Consider the following 22,577-nt stretch of genomic DNA (forward strand, 5'->3'; position numbering starts at 1 on the left):
AGCAGGAAGAAGCAAAGCAAGAGAAACAGGCAGTTACTTAGGAGGCAGATCCATGAAGTCATATATAGCATGTCTTGTAAATAAAATGGCCTGTAAAAAATTGTAATAATAATCTTAAAAATAAGAACTGAACCAGAAAGAGACAGAGCACAAGTAAGGGGGTGACAAAATTACTGTTAGTAGATGAGAAATGTCTGCACTACTTGAGGTGGGATTGGGAGAAATAATTTCTTACCAAAGCCAACACTTTTTTTTTGCTGAAGCAGTTACCAAGTACGTAAGAGTAGAACCTGCTAGAGAATTTGGCCATCATAATGGACAGGCACTGGATTAGGAGGTTAATTTAGGTGTTTCCTAAATAACTCAGAGGACAGTGCTAACATTCCTATAGTACAACTACCATGTGAAGTAGTAGTCCTAGAACAGAAATTGTCAGCAAAGAAAATGTCCTGGAAACAGTGGAGGAGGCAAGGTAAATAGGGAAAGGAGCAGCAACAGCCACTGCTGGGGCAGTAAAGAAAGGGCATTGAAATACATGGCATAACAAGATACAGGAAAGTAGAGGCCATAATACATTTGAGATCTTCAGTACAAATTAACACAAACTCTTTTTACCCTATTAGCAAAATGTTCATGTCATAGGACCTAAAACCTTTCTCTCCTCATATGCGAGGCATCACAAGACACACTAGTTTCAGATACAACATCACTGAAGATAACAAGTTACTCAAGTAACTTGGGTTACTTGTTCCTCACTTTCTGTATCTGGTTAGTTCAAGTTTTGTTTTTATTTTACACACCTTACCTTTGCAATAAAAATGCCAGCATCCATAATGGCTTTGATATGCTTCAGCCAGCCTGAATTTTCAAGGCCCCACAGAAAGTCACTCATTGAAGGTGATTTCAGCTCACAAACTGCAAAATAAGCTACATCTTAAATGCATGGTAAATACAGGAAGTCCGATGCAATCAGTTTACCAAATACATCCTGTGCGGCACAGATCTTCCCCAGTTGTGTTGCGAGTGAAGTTTTCAAACCCTTTATAGAGGGGGCTTCTATCTATTATCGAGGTCTTGGAATCAGAAAATGGACAAATTTCTGCCTTTGGACAGGCAGAAAACCACTAAATGCCATAGCCTCCTATTCACAACCATATTTGTTGGTGAAGCTGGATTTGGTGAGCGCTATAAGGGCAGCCCCACCAAATCCCGATGTTAGCATCACCACACATAATGGTGTTTCAGATAAAGCAATTCACTCAACAGTTCCCTGTCCCTGAATGAAACCTTATTAAAATTTCAGATGTAGCCAAAAGACATCAACTGATGGTGAGGAAAAGTCATAGCTCACCAAGGAAAACATTTTTGCTGAAAACTTTGCTATCTTAACACCATGTTTGAAGAAGAAAATCTCCCAGCTTTTACAACATTAAATTTCTATCCTACTGTACCCATGCTTTTTTTTTTTTTTTAATATTACAGAGCTTTCGATATCATAAGAAAAATAGTCAATCAGAATCTAAACCAGATATCTCATTCCAGCAAGAAATACCTAGCAAAATTTGGTGTAATCTATTTTCAAGAGTGAGACACTAAATTCACCACATAAATAGATTACACACTTATTCTGATCCATGTTCAATTACACTGTCTTTTAAGGAAAAAAGGTATTAATCTGTGAAATTCATTTAAGGAATATAGTGAAAACATCATGTTTTTCATTGAGTTCATGTATGACCTGTGAATTAATAATGTCTTAGTAGGTCTCTTTTCTCTGGACGTCTTCTAAAAGACTCAGCTTATATTTTGAGCCATTATGACTGGTGGCAAAACTTCCATTTCTTTCAACATGACCAGAGTTTAATTTTACAAGCCAAATTCAGAATTTATACCATGTCTGAGTGAATCTGTCTTCACTCTTTTTAATTCAGAGGCAAAATTCTGACTCCTTTTAATTCAGAGACAAAACAGCCTAATGTGTCCATGTGAAATCCAGTAATCTTTGTACGCAGGTCTCTTCCAGATGGTTATTTTAAAAGTCTTTTTGAAGGATATTTATAAAAATGCATAGATAGCAGCACTGAAAGCAAACATCTTTTCACATGACTAATGCTCCTGTGCAGATGGAAGCATGACCAATTAGTAGCTGGATTCTGGCTGAGGCTGCTGTCTCTGTTTACAAAAGTCCAAGGTAAAGCTGAAATAGTGCTTTGCTCGTTCCCACCACCAAATTGGAATCAATATTTACCTACCACTTCACTGAGCAAAGTTCAGACTGTCCTAAATTAAACACACACACCATATATTTCAAATGATTTTGGCCACCAACCTGGACCTCAGTACTGAGTTCAGTTATGAATTCAGCTTATCCTGAGGGAAAAAGACATTTCTGTCGCGGCAGGGAAAAAAAAATGATACCAGCACACAAAAAAAATCTTGCTACCTTCTTTCCTTCAGGAGAGAGAAAAAAAAATAAATTAAAAAAAAAAAAACTTGATACCAAAATCTGAGAGAAATAAGACCTCCTGCACACATGCCGTGGGAAAGAGAGCATAGGCTGGGCACAGGAAAATCAAGAGCCCATGCCAGAGTTCATGGAAATCCAGCTGTGCTTCCTTCCCCTGGAGGGTAGGAAGAAATCGGGCACGTGGTGGAAACTGCCTCTTCCATCAGCACAAGTACCAGAAGGGGATGCAACTGATGCTCAGTTTCCCTCTTTCTGGCAGCAGGGTCCTAGGGAGAGGAAGGAGAAGGGCTGTGGGCCAACCCCTCAAGCTCTCTTTCTGGCTGATCTGTCACTGCAGTCCAAGGATCAGAGGGCTGCTCTGATCAACAACCAGTGCTCCTGGTATGAGGGGAGGAGAAGCTCATGTTTGCTGTTTAAATACAGAGAGCATGTGGGGTCGCCATCTCAGTGCACAACAAACACGTCAAGCTAAGTTGTCCCCTGGAAGCCTGACAGGGCTCCCCCGCTTCGCAAATACCAAACAACAGGCTCAGCACCTGAATCTTTCCTGAGAAAACATCTTGTACCACATCTTCTTCTAATATTAAAAATTATTTCAAGGAAGTTGTGTCCAGGATCAAAATTGGCACAAGTTTCTTCATATACACTTCTCTTAAAAAATAACAATAATAAAATTCAATATTATACAAAATGATAGAGGCAGCAGAGGCAATGATAAAACTTGTTTGTTTGTTTGTTTTTCTGGAATGAATTTTCAGCACCTCAAAGTACATTTTTCTTCCAGAGTAAAGCGAAATCTCAACTTCTTTTTGCATATTCTTAAAAAAATCTCATTATCCTACAAATTTAGTATTTAAATTATTAATAATCTGTATTAAATTTTAATATAAATTTACAATGCTCTTATATTATGCTAAAATAAATATACAAGAGTAAATACATGTTAAAGTTAATTAAATAAAACTGTTAGAATTAAAGTTATTAAAATTTCAAAGCTGATTCTTTTCTTTTTTACTAATCAAATTCTTGGCAATAAGTATAAACTAATTGCTTCGGCTTTTTTCTAAAGAAATGTAATTGAAATCAACATATTCCTAATATAAGTGCATTTTTAGTTCAGATTTCTTCAGTGTTTGAAATTATTTAAAATTGTATGTTGACAACAAACTGCAGTCTTTCATGTGACCTTCACTTCTGCTTAATTCCAGTAAATGGAATAAAATTACCTTTGCTGCACTCCTGCACCAAATCAGACTCATCTCACAACATAGCACGATCAGTAGGCACATCTGGGGATGTTGGCAGTGTAATGTGATATTTACATTAGAGATTTACCCAGCTATATTCAAATACTTGATGAAAATGTAAACCCATATCAAGTGGATATTGTCGTTGTCTTTGGCAGCCTTTTTGATTCTGGTTCCCCAGTAATAACATTTTAAAGGAGACAAGAAAAATAAGATGAAGGAACACTTCTACAAATGGAAAAAGAGAAAAACTGTATGGCTTTTTACATGAAAAACAGCCCTCGTGCACCTCAAGCCTTAAGATTCAATGAAAGCCTCAAGTATTTGAAACCTCACTTCTTTAATTTCTAATCTTATCTGTCAGGTCTCTAAATGAGATTTCAACACAGAAAATATAAAATCTATGAAAAAACACAGACATATGCAACTTATGGCTCATTTAAGAACCGATGCTAAGAAGTTATGCCCCCAAGCAGCATAAACTGTTAAATGTATCAGAAATTGTTACCTATCAGTTTGTGCCATGGGCCCGGCTCATGAACTTCTGGCTCTAAAATAATACACAACACTACCCCGTGCAGCCAGGCTGGTTGTTTACTACTTTAACCTTGCTAGGCTCAAGCTGAACAAACAAAGGGAAAGGTTTGTTCACGAGGCCTCTCTTCCAGCCAAACAAGGTTTTGTCGTTCACCAAAACCCCTTCTAGTCTCCCTTCTGAGACCCTTAGGCAAGGAACTAAGCAAGAATACACCACGGAGGGAGTGATGCAGTAAAAATAAAATGAGTTGCCTAGCAGTTATTGATTTAACCTAAGATCCTGTGTGGGGCTGAGCACACATGCATCTGTAGTGGGCAGAGCAATGACTACAGAGCCTTCCTCCTTCACTTGGACAAGGTTACTGACCAGGGATCACAGAAGACTGCGCAGACTGCCTTGGAATCACGTGTGGCCGAAGAGGACATAGTAAGGTACGTTCCTGTGGTACCAGAAGGCACATTTCAGCCTGGAGAAGAGGAGGCCCCGGGGACACCTCTTTGTGGCCTTTCAGTACTTAAACGGGTCTTATGGAAAGGATGGAGATGGACTCTTTACTTGGGTAGATAATGATAGGACAAGGGGGAATGGTCTTAAACTAAAAGAGGATAGATTTAGATTAGACATTAGGAAGTAATTCTTCACTGTAAGAGTAGTGAGGCACTAGAACAGGTTGCCCTGAGAAGCTGTGGATGCCCCATCCCCAGAGGGGATCCCCCGATTCAAGACCAAGGCCTGTTCAGGATCAGGCTGATTCAGGAGGGGAAAGAATTTAAAAGTCTTTTGTTGATGATATACATGAAATAAATACTGAGACTGCGTGGGATGGAGTGAGCACTTACTATTTGCCTGTTAAAAATCAACAAAACAACTGTGGGTCAAGGATGGCTTTTTATCCTTACCCTTTTCCCAGAAGGCCTCTAAACTGTAATGTATTCCAGACACTAAAGCTATAAACCAGTACAATGTGCTGGTTTATACACCGCTAGGTATTTATAAAGCAATTATTACTAATTTACAGGGGATTATGAAGGTGTTGAATGGTTACACCCACTGACTGGGAGTTTCACAAACAGACCTGATGTGATGTGCCCTATACAGGCCATGAACAAATCTGTTAAAATTTAAAGTCCCAAATACATGAGTTCCTTACTGACCAAATACAAAACTCAAGCCATATGTTTTCTGAGATTTTTTTTTTAATCTTCTGTCTTTCCCACCATCATCTTAGTCAGATATAAGCAACTGTTTACATTCTACCATCAAATTGTAAACCACAAGGAAAGAGTAGTAGCAGTAAGGTGTACTGAAGTCAAATGAGGTTTGTCATTAAAGTAAACAATACCTGGATTTCAGTCATGGAACAAGATTTTCACACAATTAGAAAAACATCCCTAATTGCAGTGATGATCCATGGTACAAGTCCATTAGACAGCAGGCAACTACATGCTGTACACCAGACAAAATTTTATTTTGGTACTGATTTCAAAGAAGTTGTTCTGATTTGTGTCAAAACTTTTCCTTAGCTTTCAATAAAGAAGAGTAATACCTTCAAGCATTTTCTGCAGACTATTTCTCATGACGTGGATGTTCTCAATGCCTATGAATTGAAACTTGATGTTGGAGTAGTTGTCTTCATTCTCATATCCCTTCCCTGCTGCTCGGTTTGCCATTGCATTGAGCTCAAAAAAAAAATAAAATAGGAAAACTGGATGAAAACAAGTAGCGCAGATTCTTTTCAAAACAAAGCTCATGGTCTACTGCAATAAATCAGAGTGATTTAAGTCAGGCATAAATTGGAAGCATTTACCATGGTGTCGACGCAACTAGTTAGGCAATGGGAATCCATTTACAGTATATTGCAGTCTGCTGGGTCACTAAGGCTCTGATCTCTATTTCACACACATTGAGTATTAATCAAACACACACACACAGAATACCCCACAGCTTATGTAGGGCTCTTCTGCAAGAGCACAAAGGTTTAATTTTGCTTTTAAAAGGCCATTTTGATTTTATTTGTGGTCAGCGTTATGTTTACTAGCAGAATATACCCAGAAGGTGGCAGTGTCTTATCTGCCATAACACCGTTCCATGGCATATGGAACATATATTTCCCAGAAATACATTTTATTGCTCAAATCACCCAAAAGTTCATACAGCTTAGTTCTCTTAAGCTTGAAATAGTGAAGAGTCAGAGTAGTTTTCCCAAGTTTAGAGTGTCTTGGCTCCAGTTGTATAAGACCACAAAATATCTGAATTGACAAAATTACCACAAAACATCTTCATCTACAATGCAGCATTATCAAATATTTTGCTGTGCTTCAGCAAAAAAATACATTGAAATGGAAGCTGGAGTTTTATCTTTGAATATGCTGCTTGCTTGCTAGCCTGGGAAAGTCACTAAATGCTTCTTTAGTACAGTTTTCCCATGTGTAAAATTAAGTGTTTTTTTCTGTTTATTTCCCCCTTTTTGAGATTCTTGGGGGGAAAAGAAAGCTATCTGCCAAGCCCCTTATGCCAAATTCAGATCTCCACACACATAAAAAAATAGAGCTGATTGAAATTAAGTACTTTTACTTTATTAACCTGTATATATTTATTAATATTTATTATTTCCCATACTTTTTTCATTTCTTACTCCAAATGGTCAGCATTACAGGAATTCCATGCCTCTAAGCACAACTAACAAGTTCTGCTCAGGAAAGATCTCTGATTTAAAGTAACAATGCACATTGCACATCCATACTGAAGGACACTAACAAAGCTTTTCAAGACACCTTGTGAGGTATCAGTTGACAAAAAAAAAAAAGAGACGTCTTCATTGCAAAGAGAGATTATGTTCTGAAAAAATCAAAATGAAGTATCTCAAGTATTGTCTAGGGGACAAAGGACTAGGGAGGTAACTCATTTTCCAGTTTATTTCAATATTAAAATATTATTTTATTCTTGTAAGTTGTTGATTTGCTGCTTCTCTGGTTGCTTTTGAAGTTCACAATAATATACTTCAGTACTCAGCTAATGGTGTCACGGGAAGAATGTGTCTCTTCTTGATCTCCACCCCAAACACACACACTCCCGCTATTCAATTTTAATTTGGAACTGAATGCAGGCCATTAAGGAGGATTGTCTGCTGCCAGCTAATCTCGAACTAAAATGAACAGGTCTAGCTTTATGTTATAAGTCAAAACTGGTTCACATGCCCCGTATCTGACCTCTTAACTTTCAAAGTGCTAAAAACTGAACCCTTTTTATGAACTTTAATTTAATTTTAGATGCATAAGTAAACAGGTGAGACCGCTTTTCAACTGTTTTATTCTAATTCAGAAAGGTGAAGACAGGGTTTTTCTCCCATCTTCACGGTTTCTAACACATCTATTCCCTTGAGAACTTAGCAATAGGAATGCATAGTTGCATTTGTGGAGGACCATTAGGAATTGAAACATTGCATGACTTTCATGATAAAACAGAAGAAACTATACTCTAAAACAGGAAACTAGACCAAAAAAAAAAAAAAAAGGGAAGAAAGGAAAGAAGAAAAAAGGGAACTAGTCTACCAATGAGCACTCTGCTGATCTTTGACAGTCAAGGAACAATAAAAAAAATTACTGCCTGTGAACAGCATGTCCTCTAAGGACAGAGCCCTCAGTGTGACTTGCTAGAAAGATTTAAATCATCTGTCAACTCCTAATCTTTCTCTTTTGAAGTAGACCTCAGTGTTCTTATATCAGCAACACGAAGCCGTCCCTCCTGACAACGGCATATAGCTTCAGAAAAAAGATCTGTATGTATGTCTGAATCACCAGAAAGCCCAGAAGCCCTAAATGAAACACACCTTGCCCTTAACTGACCTAATCCTCAGCACTGAAAATGTTATAAACTGTCTCTGCATCAGAGCAATTTCATCACAGAAATCCTTCATTTAAATAAATAAATAAATAAATAAATAAATAAATAAATAAATAAATAAATCTGAGACAGCTCTCTTTAAAAGTAAATAAATATAAGGTTAAATTTGCAAGGCTTTCTGACACTCATTTATTTTAAATATTATCAGTTGCCAAATTTTGCAGCTGCCACAATATTTACTAACAACTTTTCCACATCACCTACCCAAATTCCATCTGTTGCTCCTAAAGCAGTTGTTAATTTCTAAATTGTGCCTGCCCCAGTTTAATCTCAGCAAACAGGAGAATAAAACCTTTAAAGGGAACAGACCTCACTTGCCAGTTTTCCTGGCACCTTCTTTAGTGTGGAAGGTAACAAAGTCCTCTCTTTCTAAAGAGTAGTAGAACTAAAGTGTTTCACTCATAAACTTTTATTAACATCTTCTGTAAACACACAGAGGAAGAAGAAAACGAAGAAAGGCAGTAGCCAAAGTAAAAGCTCTGTGCTTGGTCACCCTGGCCTATTTAAATGAAGTGGAAACAAAGCTTTCCTCCACAGCCAAATCTTTTGTTTTGAACATTAGCAATCACAACAAAGGACAGTGTACTTGGGAATGCTGGATTCAAGGATCTGTCAATATTCATCATCTTCACAAGGAACTAGTTCTGGTGAGAAAAGAGGCAGGTCGCTCTTTAGCTTAGCAGAGCAATGGAGGACCTTGCAGCAGACTTGATAACTTACCTGTGTGTTTGTTCAGGTCTCCCGGAGAAATGCCATGAGCAGCTTGCACTGGGATCTACCACTGCCTACATGCTCCAGGGTTATATATGCATGAGTAGCTACACAGCTGTAACAAGGCTGCATTTGGCACCTGGGATCACAGAAGCTTTGGTAAAACAGCCCAGTGCAGACAGAGATGAGTGGGAATCTAGGTATCCAGATTTCTTTCCATCAGAACTCTTTTTCCAGAGAAGTTCAGTGAAAACTGAAGTGTTTTCACCTGCTGACTGGCTCTTGAAGAAGTCAGCACTGCTGGAAATAGAGTTTTTTGTAATTTCCAGCTAATTTTGCTCTCTTCACTTAAAGTTGAGGCTTTTTTCACTTCTCACAGGAGGTGTCTCACCAAAGCCATTTACTGGAAAAATTTTCAGGATTGGAGCTTATTCTCCCACTTAGAGGAGTGATCTTGCATGGTAAGTTTTATTATAAGCAGGTAGAGGTTTGCAAGACTACAAATAACTGTAAATACAATTTTATAACAGGAATTATTTTTCACTAGCCTCATCAGTATTACTGTTAGCTCCTGCATGTGTTGAAACTAGCCTTTTATCGCATAATCTTACAGTTACTATTCCAAGTTATTATTTATTTTTCTGTATCTTAACATGTTACTAAGAACAAAAAAAGAGAAAGACTCAGTGTAAAGAATAAAACTCTCAGAGTGAGAAAAACATGGGCAAGATTTCTAGTTAAGATATCCCTGATAAATCCTGATTTACCTGTGGAGTTACACAGGTGCAACAGAGAGCAGAAGTACAGCCAGTCATTTATTCAGCCCAGATTCAGTCTTTTTATGGGCAAGAAAGGCAATATACTTACTTTGGGTCGAGTGTCAACAACATATAGGAAATCACTTCCTGGGTTTGCTTTTCTGATGGCCTGGAGCATCTGTTCATCCTCAAGACATCGAGCACTAAAGCCAGATAAAGGCTGGCTGCTCCTACATATGGAGGCCTGCAGGAAAAGAAATAAAAAATTAATTAGTATACTTATTAAGCAGAAATGATTTAGCATCCAGAAGCATTTACAAAAGCAGCTTATTAGATGTTCACCATAAGTGTACAGTTGCATGGAAATGGTAAAGTGAATTGCATGTTACTAAATAGATTATTTTTAGAAAGACAAGGGAATATTATGGCAATAATACCCCAATGCCCAGGTCTAATCTTGAATCCAACTTTTAGAGCTATTTTAAATATAGACTTTTCCCTCGTGGGGAATATCTCCTGAAAGGTGGTCTCTAGAGAACGATGAGTACAACACTGCAATCACAAGAGCACTGATGTAACATAAGGAATGGATCCCTCTGCATGGTCACTTACACTTCGGTTATGATACTAGTTACACCCAACTTACACCAATACACGTTTTACTAAACAACCTGAGACACCACGAGTCCAGGAAGCAAAAATGCATACTGTGCAGCCAGATCAGCGATGCTGCTGTATTTTTAGCACTGCCTCTGGAGAAAGCCCTCACTGCATGGGAAGTGGGTCAGGCAGCCTGGCTCCTGGAGTACATTTATTAGCCAGAGCTGTTGAAGAAGGCAAAGGAGTTTCTCCCTAAACCCATTAGGAGCAGGCTGCTCAATGAAACTGGGAAAGAAGGAACTGGATGTGGAACTGGGAGGTTTTATTTCGCAGTCACTGCTAGGCAGGGAGCAGCTAGGTTTGTAGGAGGCACAGGGCTAATGCATGCACTTTCTAAGTGCTGAACGTAAGCATGAAGAGAATCTGTACTCTGAAGGTCGTGACCCACACAGACTGCCCTACAGATTATTTATTACTGTGAGAGGGAACATGCTTGTTTTCAGCCAAGTCTTTGAACTATCAGGGGTTAGTAAAATGGGTATCTTTAATACATAAACCCCGAATCGTGTGAGAGCCTGTTCAGACATGAAATGTTTTTTGCAACCAGATTATTAGTCATTTAATTTTGCCTGCTGATCAGTGCACTTCCCAGTGATTTAATATATGCTAACACGTCTTTTTCATGAAGCAAAAGATACTCATGAATATGTTCACAACCTATTATTTTAATAGAAGGAAGACATTTCTCTCTCAACCATGGTGTACCATACTTGAGGTAGATATGGACATCAAGACTAAGGCTAAAGTTAGGGTTGTGGATTAAGGTTAAGATTGAGGAAAGTAGGGGCTGGAGCTCATTACGTTATAGCACTCTGGGGGCTCAAGGGCTAAGATATGTGCTGCCACCACAAGGAGAGAGCAGCTTGTCTGTCAAGTTAAGCTTGAGGTTAAGATCATGTTTAGCCTCAGCTTATGAAACAGCTGCACTGACAGCAGTGCAAAACTAGAAAGATAAATTGACCTAGATACCCATTAGGTGCCAAGCAGGAATCATTATATGCTATCTCCATGAACAGCTTGCCTCCAGCTGACTCAGGCCAAATGCTTATGATGAGCCCATATGTCTATAACATTTCTTGGGATGTGGGGGGAGCAAGAGATCAGGTCACTTTGTATTGCACAGGCTGAACAAATAGTTCCAGGGTTTGATCTTAGCGTAGCCACAATGATCCTGTGAGACACAGAGTAGTGTCGCAACATCATTTGAACTTGCGCATACCAAATTACTATGGGACAGTAGTGGTTATGAAAGACTGAATGAGTGGCAGCCATCCCCCTGCCAGCAGCAGACCTCTTCCCAGCCTGCTGTTACTCTAGTTGTTCAATGACTACCTTCACCAATCTTACCCCACATCTTTTCCTAGCCCTTTGAACCTTGCAGGGTCCTGGAGTGAACACAGTACTTCAGACCCTGGTGGTCTGAAAGTGAACCTTCGCCTTAACCTGAACACCAGCTGAAATGGGGAAAACATCTAGGCCGAAACTGGGGAATGCACCCAAACTGGACCACTATATATTGCAATCCAGCTGATCCCCAAGACCCGTTCTTTTCCTGAGATTTGAAAGTGTCCAAGTGTTTTGAATCCTAAATGCCTGTATTTGGACTTAGTTGATTATGCAAACTGATTCATTTTGAAAAATTTGGCCTTAATTAAATATTAAATACAATATACAATTTATACATAGACCGTATTTACTATTTAAACCTTTATTTCCTCCTGTTTTGTAGTCAAACCCATAGATCTTTACTGAAGCAGAATTCTGCTGAAATAAGGGGGTAAAGAACAAGTCAAAAATGATGTCTCATTCCCTTCTGAAGCTTAAACCTAAGCTTCACTGTGGATAAGGACCACAGCAAGGAAAAGATTTCTGTGGAGACTGTAGCTTATCGTTCTTGCTTATGACAGCCTATGGAAATAGTTCCCATCCTGTGTGGGAGACTCCAAAGATGCCCTGTAATCCCACACTAGCTTTGTCCTTGGGCAGTCCTGGCCATCTCCCAGAACTACCAGGGAAGACCTCTTGATGCAGTTGCCAGTCTGGGACTGAAACAGAAGGAGCTATTAGACACACAGATCTTCTGTGAGTACCAGGGGGACACCATCCCCCTAACTGGTAATGACAGCTGATCTAAGCCAGTTCCTAGAGGCCCAGGACACAAATGTAAAAACACTCAGTCCATGGGACCCTTCAGTCCACCCATCTCCTTTACATTAGCTGCCAAAACCAGGAGTGCCAATAGTCTAGGTGCAAGTTTTTTTCCACATGGTTACAGGCAAGTGAAGCAGCTCCTCACTCAGCCCTGAGAACATCTAGCACAGGGATTAGGTGGCACTCTTCTACGAAAGACAAGGACAACGAAAGCCTCTTCAGCAAAGCCACAACACATCATACACACATAACACGTGTGCTCAGACAAAATTTGGTAGCTCTTTCAGCCATCCTCACTAGGTCGAGTCGCAGATTTTTTTCTTGAGAGGCTACTCCCAATTTTCCAATGGTTTCAAGTATAGTTTTTCTCCTCCTCATCTTGCTCTCAGGCTGTGGCTACCACGTCCTAAATTCCTCTGTTCTCCTCCAGTCATCTCCCCAATCACCTGCTACTGGCCTTCGCTCTTCTGCCACCCATGTTTCAGGCTGCATCTCATGTGGTCTCCCCAGGCCCCTCTGACTTCTTGTACCTTGTCTTGATTCCTTGTGATACAGGAATTGCAATAATTTTTTTTTGATGTTAGCTTGATGATGAAGCTGAGTTTAAATAACTGCATTAAATGTCTGTGAGTGATCTAACCATAATTCCAGTATGTGCCTGCTGACAATATGTAAAAACCATACTAACCAGACTACACCAACAATCTTTTAATCTTTTTTTTTTTTTTAAACAAACACTGATTCTTCTTGTAGAAGTTTACTAGAAGAATTACAAAGTCAAGGACAAAATAAGTAAACACATCAAAGCTACAAATTCACACTTACATTGTTATCCTTGCAGTAGTAGGAAAGAGCTGGGAAACGCCTTCGGCTCCGGAATTTAGAGCTCCCCACTATGATGTGTGCAGTTGCAGACTTTGGTACATACACTTCTGTAGGATAGGAGTCACAGACCTGCAAAAGGAAACTGCTTATTTGGTCTACAGAATACAACTAACATTAGCCAGCTCCACTGCAAAAACAACATAGCAAGGAACCCTGTTCTCAAGCAATAGAGAGGCACAGTACAGCTGCTATACGCATCACCTACATTTCTCAAAACAGTCTTCTAAAATTGGGATGTGTTAATTCTATCTTGCAGACAACAAAGCCAGAGTAGAAAATTAAAAGGACTGTATTTCCAAGTGTTAATTTATGCCATGTTGAGAACATATATTCAAATCAGAAAAGAACCAGCATTATGTACAGCATGGTTGTATTTACAACTGCTGCTTCCTCCAGAGCAGAATTTGGAAGTAAGGATGGGAATGGTTGAAGTTCCCAAATATCTCTCTGTTATAATGGGGACTGTAGAGCCAAATTTTCTGGTAAATCTGGGGAAAATAACAAAAAACGTAAGGACTTGGCGAAAAGGAATTCATCTGTATGAAATGAGGATACTAAAAGGCTAGCAACCCTGCCAATGCCTTCCTTCTCAAAGGAACACAATGACCGGGCAACAAACAAATAAAAAACTAGAGGTTCTTCTGGAGACAAATAGGAACAGAAATGGGATCCCTGCCTAACTTTCTTTTCCTGATATCGTGTGTGGCATTCTGGCTGGGGCCAAAAGGATGTTCACTATCTCCCTGGGACTTGCTGAGATGAATAAAGAAGTTAGGATGCCCAACAAGAATTCAGTTTCTGAGACTGCTAGAGACAAGTAATGAAGGAGAAGGAAAAGGAAGGGCTTGTGGTTAAAGATGCTGTGGTGAATCGGGCTCTATGCATGATCCCATTTTTCCTACGCTTTATCTTAAGAGAGGTCAAACATTTTTTCCGCTTGTTTTAACAAAAAGAAAACAAACCCTGACAGCACACTCAGTCTTCTCTGAGAACTTCACAGGCCTTCCTTAACATGGATATGATCCAGCAACAAAGCCAATGGAGGGCATGAACAAATTTCTTTCAGATCATATTTTGGTTGTTATTTCTCACAATTAATTAACATTCTGGGGACTTCAGCTGTACAAGACTGAACTAGGCAGGACAGTATGTGGCTAGGAAGAGATATAACCTCTCAGACAACTCTGGAAAACTCTAACAGTCAATCACAGAGGCTTCAAAAGGACTGTGAGAATAGCTAGTGAGGAAAAACTGTTGCTAAATTTGCTGTTACAAGTATTTTTTTCTTAAAATGTCTGTGTAGTAATTTTACGTAACAGTACATGTCAGGAAAATTCTCATTTAGACACTTAACATTAGGCATGATTTACTTAATTTTAGGTATGATTTACCAGCAAGCACTAAGGTTTAAAACTTACTCTTGCCAAATTTCTGCTCTTCGGCTTCCAATATATTAAATGAAGACACATCCTTTATCCTGCTATCTATTTTCCTTTCAGTGTGAAAGAGGAGAAGGGCTGCACCTTCCTACGAGTGTGTACAGGACTGGGCACACAGGAATTCTGCATCTAAGCACAAGGGTAGCCCACAGTCGGACTGCTGGTCCATGCACTTCATGGGCTCCATGACATAAACATCACAACAACTCACGCCATAGTCTCTGTTAACGTCACTAATCTGCCAGTAATCGTTCGGAATACCCATCCGGTTATATTCTTCATTGAGGTCCACAAGCTTCCAGCCTTGTTCTCGTTCTTCTTTATCTAATTTTGGATTGAATGAGAAACAATACAGCTCTTCATATCTCACTGAAACAAACAAACAAACAGAACAGTAAGAGATCTAATTTCTGATCCTGAAGTCACTCTTCAAAAACAAAACTTGGCACTGTTTTTTTTTGTAGTTTCTCTTTTAAAAATAGCATAAATTGCTACTCCAAATCCTACAGCATGGCTTATAACTATTGTCAAGCATACTGTGATATTTTTGTTATTTGCATAAGTTATATATGCCTTATTAGCAATGCTATTTGAAGTATTCTGTTCTAAAGAATTAAAATTAAGGGAATTAATCTTAATTAAAATTAAGATTAAAATTCTCCCCCAGCACAAAAAAAAAAAAAAAAAAAAACCACAGAGATGATACGTTTTTATCTGACGAAAACTGAAGTTAGTGACAGAATCAGTATTAGGCCTGCAAAACAATTTGCAAGTCAGAGGTAGCTTATAGATCCCTTTATTAACATAACATCTGTTTTGTGCAAAATAGCATGTGTTGCATCAATCATTTCATCATGACCATAAACTCATTTAAGTAGCTACGCCACTTGTCACCCTCAGTCAAGTACCATATAGTAAACTTTGCTTGTACTGGAGTTTTATTTATTTATTTATTAGGAATGTCTGTATTGTCTGTGTTTATACTAAAGAGTGTCTTAATTGTGGTAGCTTATGGCAGTCAGACACCACTGGCATTAAATGCCACCTGTAACTGATACAAAAAACTATTCCACATATAGCTTGAAACAAAAGTTCTTGCTGCTGAAGATAGTGTTATCTCATGAGGGCATGTTTTATCCTGTTGCTCCAAGTTCCTTACAACTTTCTGACAAATAGGTTTTTAACTTTGAAATTGAAATAAAGTGAATCACAAGTTGAATCCTCTCTGGTGTCACAGTTCCCCGTGGATACAGGTCTTTTATGATACAATTTTAACAAGATCAGTAAATTTAACTACCACACTTTCTTTTCTAATAATATCTGCCTATATTATTATACTAAGCAGAGTCTTAGTATACCACAGTAAGGAACTCATGGATATAAAAATAATATTATCAACAACAATAACAACTACACAATTAATAATGATAAGGCTTCCACTTTTTTTTCTGTAGGTAGTCTTTATTTTTATTTTAATTATCACAGAATCACAGAATGGCTGAGGTTGGAAGGAACCTCCAAAGATCATCCAGTCCAACCCCCCTGCCGAGCAGGATCACCTAGAGCACATTGCACAGGATGGCATCCAGGTGGGTTTTGAATATCTCCAGAGAAGGAGACTGCACAACCCCTCTGGGCAATTATGTCTTTTAAAAGTGTAATTTAAGTTATATTTTGCACTTTTTAATTAAATGGATTGTATATACACACATGAAAAATAAGAACAAACATAAAGAAAGAAAACTTCATGTTAATTCTGTCAGGAAGGTACTGAAAGACAACAAGGTCATGAGAGAAGAGAAAGGAGAAAGAAAAGAACGATTTGCACATGGTTCGATAGTTCAAACTCTTCCTGTATTCTCTGACCTCAAATTTCTGTCATGGCACAGATTAGGAAGACAGAGTGGTTTATTTCTCATCTGCTAACAAAGTCTCATCATTATCCATAAATCCAATCTGAGCTCATTTCAATAAAGTGCTTTAAGTAACAATCTAAGCTCTTGCTTTTACTGTTCGGTTGTCAAAAGCATCTGGAAATTCTTTCCAAGTGGACCTGCTTTCAGGCATAGTGGGAAGCCTTTAAAAATCCACCTGTTACAAAATATCCAGGTTATTTATGACTGAAGTCTCACTCAACATTACAACTATTACAACATGATGGTATCTATAGGTGATGACAAAATTGTTTAAGTATTAATAATCAGTGCCTTAAAGCTCATTTATCAATTCTTCTCCAGCACTTCCACGACCTTCCACACTTATTTTGTCATAAATGTCTGCAATCCTGTAATAACTGTTACAGTCTGCTTGTTTCACAAAATGTCTTAACTAAGCAAAAAAAAGGATGGATTCAGCTGACGGCATGACATTAAAATGCTATTAACTGTTGGGAAGAATAAAATCAAACACAAATTTCTCCTTCTCAGACAACATGGAAGAGATTAAGCCAGTACACAAGAAGGCTTCACTCAGGTTCAGCTGTGCTGGAATCAATGAAAAGATCAGGCAGAGAAGGTAAAAGAGCTTAAACAAGTCAATTTTTCTCCTCATGGAGTAAAGTGTACTTTATGATGCTGGGTAACTGTGTAACCTAAAGAAGTGAAGCTTCTTGCCCTGACGAAAAAGGACAGAGCAGAGTACCATCAGGATACATTTGGGTCAACTTTCAGTTAGAGCCTTCTAAATTTTAAGTAAGCAAGATTTTATCCTGCCTAACTTGAAGATTGGATACTTTGCTGGAGAAGGAAAGCCACTGTGCGGCTGAACTCTGCCAAAAGCAAATTCTGCCGTGCTATTACTGCGCCTTCTTTGTTCAAATGTCTTTGCCCACTGTGGTCTGGCACTGAGCATGTGTCCATGCTCCTCAGCCACTCTTCTCTTGGGCAGTCTGTATGTCCGTACCGAACTGTCCGTCCTGGTGCACAGCAATAGGCACACATCCTCCTGGCTCCAAGGAAACAGTGTTACAGAACTGCTTTCCTTACAGCACGCATGAGCACATACTTGTGGTGAAGGCCCGTGGAATTAATCCAGATCTACATCAGCAGAAGCACAGGCTAAATTTGTCTCATTGTTTCTGAATTTATCCAATTGCTTTCATCTTGCATCACCTAGCACATCAAGTTACATCTGCTGCACTTGCATATTACTACTACTACTACTACCCTAATTATAGAAGGCACTTTACAAAGATCAGTTACTGTGCTGGCTGACTGTGCAATTTTTTCCCTCTACACACTAGATAAAACTGGTGTTGTCCTAGCAAGATAAAAATTAAAGCCAATGCTGTCACTTTTGTACAGACCGTGGCAAACATTTCTTTGCTTACTGTTAAAATAATACTATAGGACAGAGGTGGGTGTTGTCTTTATGCAGTTATCATTTTAAACAAGCAATCCAGAGGCCTTGTGAGTTGGCTCCTGACATGGGGGATCAGATGCTGGACTCCATTGCAACATTTGGATTTCCACTGTAAAGAGGAAAGGCTTCAAAAGGACCTTGTTTGGGTTTAATAAATTCAAAAAGGGCACATTCATCTTTCATCATTCAAATCTAGACAATAATAAGCCAAAACACAAGCAGTCCAGTGGCATAAATTAACTACTTGCTGCAACGCATTTCTTTGATTTAAAAAAAATTATGCACAGCACAGAAAAATCAGATCTTAATGTGGTCACTAGATTTATCGTAAGTTTTTCATCACCACAGGAATGTGAAAGTTCCCTGTATTTAGAGACTTGTCAGTGTTTTCCTAAATTCACACTTACACAGGGCATCCTATAAGCAACAGTGACATGTAAAATAGCATTATAATATATTTTATGGTCAGCAATCCCCTAGAGTATCATTTTAAGTAAAAGTTCATGTCAAACATTTTGGAATGAACTACTTGTTATAATGTGTGTTCTTCATTACTCTAAAAGTGATTACTTCAATAGCTTGTGTGCTCAGAGACCTTTTTTTCATCATAATGCATCCCCAATGAAGTCTTTTCTCTTAAACTGCAAAAAAGAAAGATGCACAGCTATACTTCTCCCATTACATTCTCTCTCTTCTGGAGAGTGATTGACTTCAGTGCCATGTTCCCTTCCCATACCTGGCCGTGCCAGACGTATTAGAGAGATGTAAACATCGTGGCAGTCTCGTTCCTGAGGGATGATCAGCTGGATGACCTGGAAGTTCTTGCAGCGGATCAGCAGTGGGCAACCTGTGGCAGTTGTGGCCTGCTTCTCAATGGAGGAAATTTGGCTGTGGAGAACCTGTGAGGGAATTGAAAATTGTTATGCCACATGATGTAAATCTTCAGGAAGAAAAATTGTTTCTTATAATGATCTGCCAGGACAGACACAATATCTTCCACTGGTGTTTCAGAAAATCGCCCCACGCCTCCTCTTGTAGTTTTGTTCCTACCTCCAGCATCAGGCTCAGGCAGTGCCAGATACATACCCTACAGACAAAGACTTCTAGGGTCTTTCAGTTGGTCAGACATTAGCCTGGTCATGCTATCCAAAGCTTTCTGGTTTTGTTTGTTTGTTAGGATAAGCTAATGGTTGCCAGAAAAAGAGCTCTTATCATCTATCTGTGCAGTGAAAAGATGAACCAGCATCAGTTGTATAAAACTCTTCCAGAGTCCCTAGGGTAAAAAACTGGGCATCCTAACTAACAGAATGGAAATACAGGCAGTCAGGGAGACAGGCAAGAGCTGACTGAGCCTGGGTAGTAACTCACATTCAAAACAGATTTAGTTTAGAAAGGTGGTTCCTCGGTGAAACACATCCAGTACTTGTACAGTGAAGGCCCTTGCATTCCTCTGGATTACAACATCCAGAAGCCATTGAAAGTGCTCAAGAATTATCAAGCTGCAAAGGTCTTCAGTTGGAATTTCACATGCTCTGAAGTTACAAAAGCAGCCATATAAACTGATTTATCGCATTTAATCTACTTTGCAGGATATTTTCAAATTACCATCAATAAATTGCCATGCATTTACAGCTAACTGAAAAATAAAAATTCATACCCAGGTTTCTTTACGAGTTTCAGAAGCATTCTCCACGAATATGACATGAGTAGCTGTTAAATACAAGGTTCCCAGTGCAGCTTTTCTTGAGGATACACGATCAAGTAACCTAACATTTTCCACCTAAACAAAGAAATGACAGAGAGAAAAAGAAAATGAAAAAACAAAAACAAAAACAAAAACAAAAACAAAAACCTAGGCTATGGCATAGCCTTCCACAGTGAGATCTCAAAATTCACATTTTGTCCATTATGAACACAGGTTTTTGATTCTAAGATTAGACATTTACCACCTACACAGTACATAGGTTGATCTACCTTCACAAGCAATAGAACGCAGGATAGCTCCATAGGACAATTTAGGTTGGAAGAGACCCCAGAAAGTCTCCAGCCCAACCTCCTGCTCTAAGCACAGCCAGCTCTGAGGTTAGATCAGGTTACCCAGGGCTTCTCCCAGTCAGGTCTTGAAAATCTCCAAGGATGGAGCCTACCCAACTGGTCTGGGTGACCTGCTCCTTTGCCAAACTGTCCTCACAGTGAAAATGATAGAAAAACATGTTGCAGGATAGAGTAGTACCAGAAGAACCACCGAATCCCTTAGTGGTAAGTGTAGTCGTTACTTTTTAGGTTTAGGTATTGGGTTTGTGCCTATGGTCTTTTCTGAGGAAATTATTTTTACACTGATTCTCAAAAACGGCAAAAGCAAGCTAATACAGATGCATACCCTTCCCTTGAGCCCATTCTATGGCCCCCACTGATCTCAGCTGGAGGGTTGCATGCACCAGTGCACAATTGTGCACCCCAGATTTCTACTGCACTATACATATGCTGTATAGAAGATTAAGGAATAAACTGAAATTTTGGGAAAGTAAAATAAGGGAAGCAAACTGAAACTGAGAGTCATAAGTAGATTTTTGTTTGTGTGGTTATAGGAGCAATCTATCCAACATCCCCACTCCCAGAAAATTCCAGTGAATGTCCAAGTCATAAACCAAGTGCTGGTTTATAAGGAAATACAGAATGGTCAAAAAAAATAAATCAAACACCGGAATATCTCAAAATTAACAGTCAAGACTGAACCAAATAATGTTGGAAAGCTGCCTCACTATTGAAAAAATAAAAATAAACAAACTATCTCACACATAATATGGAAAAGCATAGCCAAAACCATCTGAACCAGAAATGCTGTGTGTGAGAGCATGAAAAGATGCTTTTCCCATAAGATCTTTCCAGAGCCATATGAAATGACTACCAGAAAAGTATGAGTATATGAGAAAATATGATTATATTACATGATCTAACTCCAGATCTAACTTAATGTTCATTTTTTTTCCCCTCTTGTGGCACCTCTGTATCCAAACATCTGTTAGTAAAGAAATCCAAAGACAATTTTTCCCTTGAGCTCTTTCTTTTTATCTCACCTTACCAAAACCCTGTGATAGCAAGGCAGGGCCTGGCATCCCTCCAAGCCATTCCAGAATTATCAGTGATACAAAGAAAGCTAAATTAAAAAATAAAATAAAATTATAATTAAAAAAAAAAAAGAATAAGCAGGAGGTGATAGTGGCAGAGTGTCTTTCTTCAGCAAGTCCCACTCAGGCTTGCAGACAAGTCTCTGGTAATAGTTCAAAAATGTCTAAGCTATGCTGCTATTAGTGGACATATCTGGAAATTTTTGCCTTCAGTCACCTTCTAACTGGAATCAAAGACTTAACACCCGCTGTTTTGTTTCACTGGACACAAAATGGACATTCTCTCTTTGGTACACTCCTGAAAATAGGTGAGTCTATAACGTTACAAATCCTCAGATAACCAGCTTGTGGCTTTTACACAGTTAGTATTTGGTATATGGCATATGTCACAGGTATTTGATCCGATGTTATATGGCATTTCTGGCTGAGAGGCTAAAGGGATAAAAAGATCAACAAGGCGGCTGTTGAATGGATTAAAATTGCCTGAAATGGTTAATAATTTCTTAACAATGGCTTTGGTAGGTTTCCCAGTGCAACAAATTTAAAGCCAAAATTAGTTGGTTTTCCTACAAAACATGCCTAGTTCAAAAACATTAAACCAAGGAATGCTGATGGTCAGGACCATATAATGTGTAGTAAATTACCAAATTGTTTTATAATATTAGAATTGTACTAGAGCATGATTTCCACACACATGGTAGCAAAGCTCTATGTAGCCTTCCCACCACTGCAAGAGATCTGCAACACACTGGCAATCTTCTCTACTTCTCTTCAGCTCTCCACTCAAGACTTATAGTTCCTTTTATACACCCAGTTATTTTCAGGGCCTAGGGTTGATAACTGTTGAAGAGATATGACCCCCTTAAAATCAAAAAGGACTATTCTTGTGTTTGAAGTACTGAAGCTGACTTAAATGTTGCTCCAAGAAAATGGAAGAGAATAAAAAGAAGAGAATAAAAAAAAGGAAGAACACTAGGGAGGACATAATCACTTTTTACAATGAAATAGAAGTAATTTTGCACCATCTCATGAAAACCAGAGCTGGGTGCCACAAAAATAAATAATGAAGATCTGCAAAGTCATTCTGATTTTCAATAACATAGAGATCCCAGATTACATTGACAGAAACTTTCTACAATACTCTCAGAGATGGGATGTAGTGTTTCTTGACATGTATCATCTCAGTCTTTATGGACTTTCACTGAAATCACACAACAAGCAGAATGATGCCAGCACCCAGAACTGGATGTTTGCAGTGTGTAATCTAAACACATTGCACTAATTTAAGAATAGGAACAGAGAGGTCCTTAAAACCAAAACAAGCCAGTTT

General features: G+C 38.7%; 1 protein-coding gene across 5 annotated transcripts in view; it reads right to left on the minus strand.

Moving 5' to 3' along the window:
• The window catches only part of MTMR7 (myotubularin related protein 7), a 51,283-nt gene that overhangs the window by 11,932 nt on the left and 16,774 nt on the right, over nt 1-22,577 (minus strand). For 4 of the 5 annotated variants that reach the window (XM_083835025.1, XM_083835024.1, XM_083835023.1 and 1 more), the window contains exons 3-9: nt 19,777-19,899; nt 18,856-19,018; nt 14,971-15,128; nt 13,261-13,389; nt 9,734-9,868; nt 5,799-5,931; nt 806-915 (exon numbers count right to left, since the gene is read on the minus strand). In XM_083835025.1, the coding sequence (XP_083691151.1) occupies nt 806-915; nt 5,799-5,931; nt 9,734-9,868; nt 13,261-13,389; nt 14,971-15,128; nt 18,856-19,018; nt 19,777-19,899 (951 nt within the window). The remainder of the gene's footprint in view (nt 1-805; nt 916-5,798; nt 5,932-9,733; nt 9,869-13,260; nt 13,390-14,970; nt 15,129-18,855; nt 19,019-19,776; nt 19,900-22,577) is intronic. The other variant, XM_083835022.1, reaches the window with a different exon arrangement.

The sequence above is a fragment of the Anser anser genome (genome assembly GCF_964211835.1).
Source record: "Anser anser genome assembly, chromosome: 4".
Taxonomy (NCBI): domain Eukaryota; kingdom Metazoa; phylum Chordata; class Aves; order Anseriformes; family Anatidae; genus Anser; species Anser anser.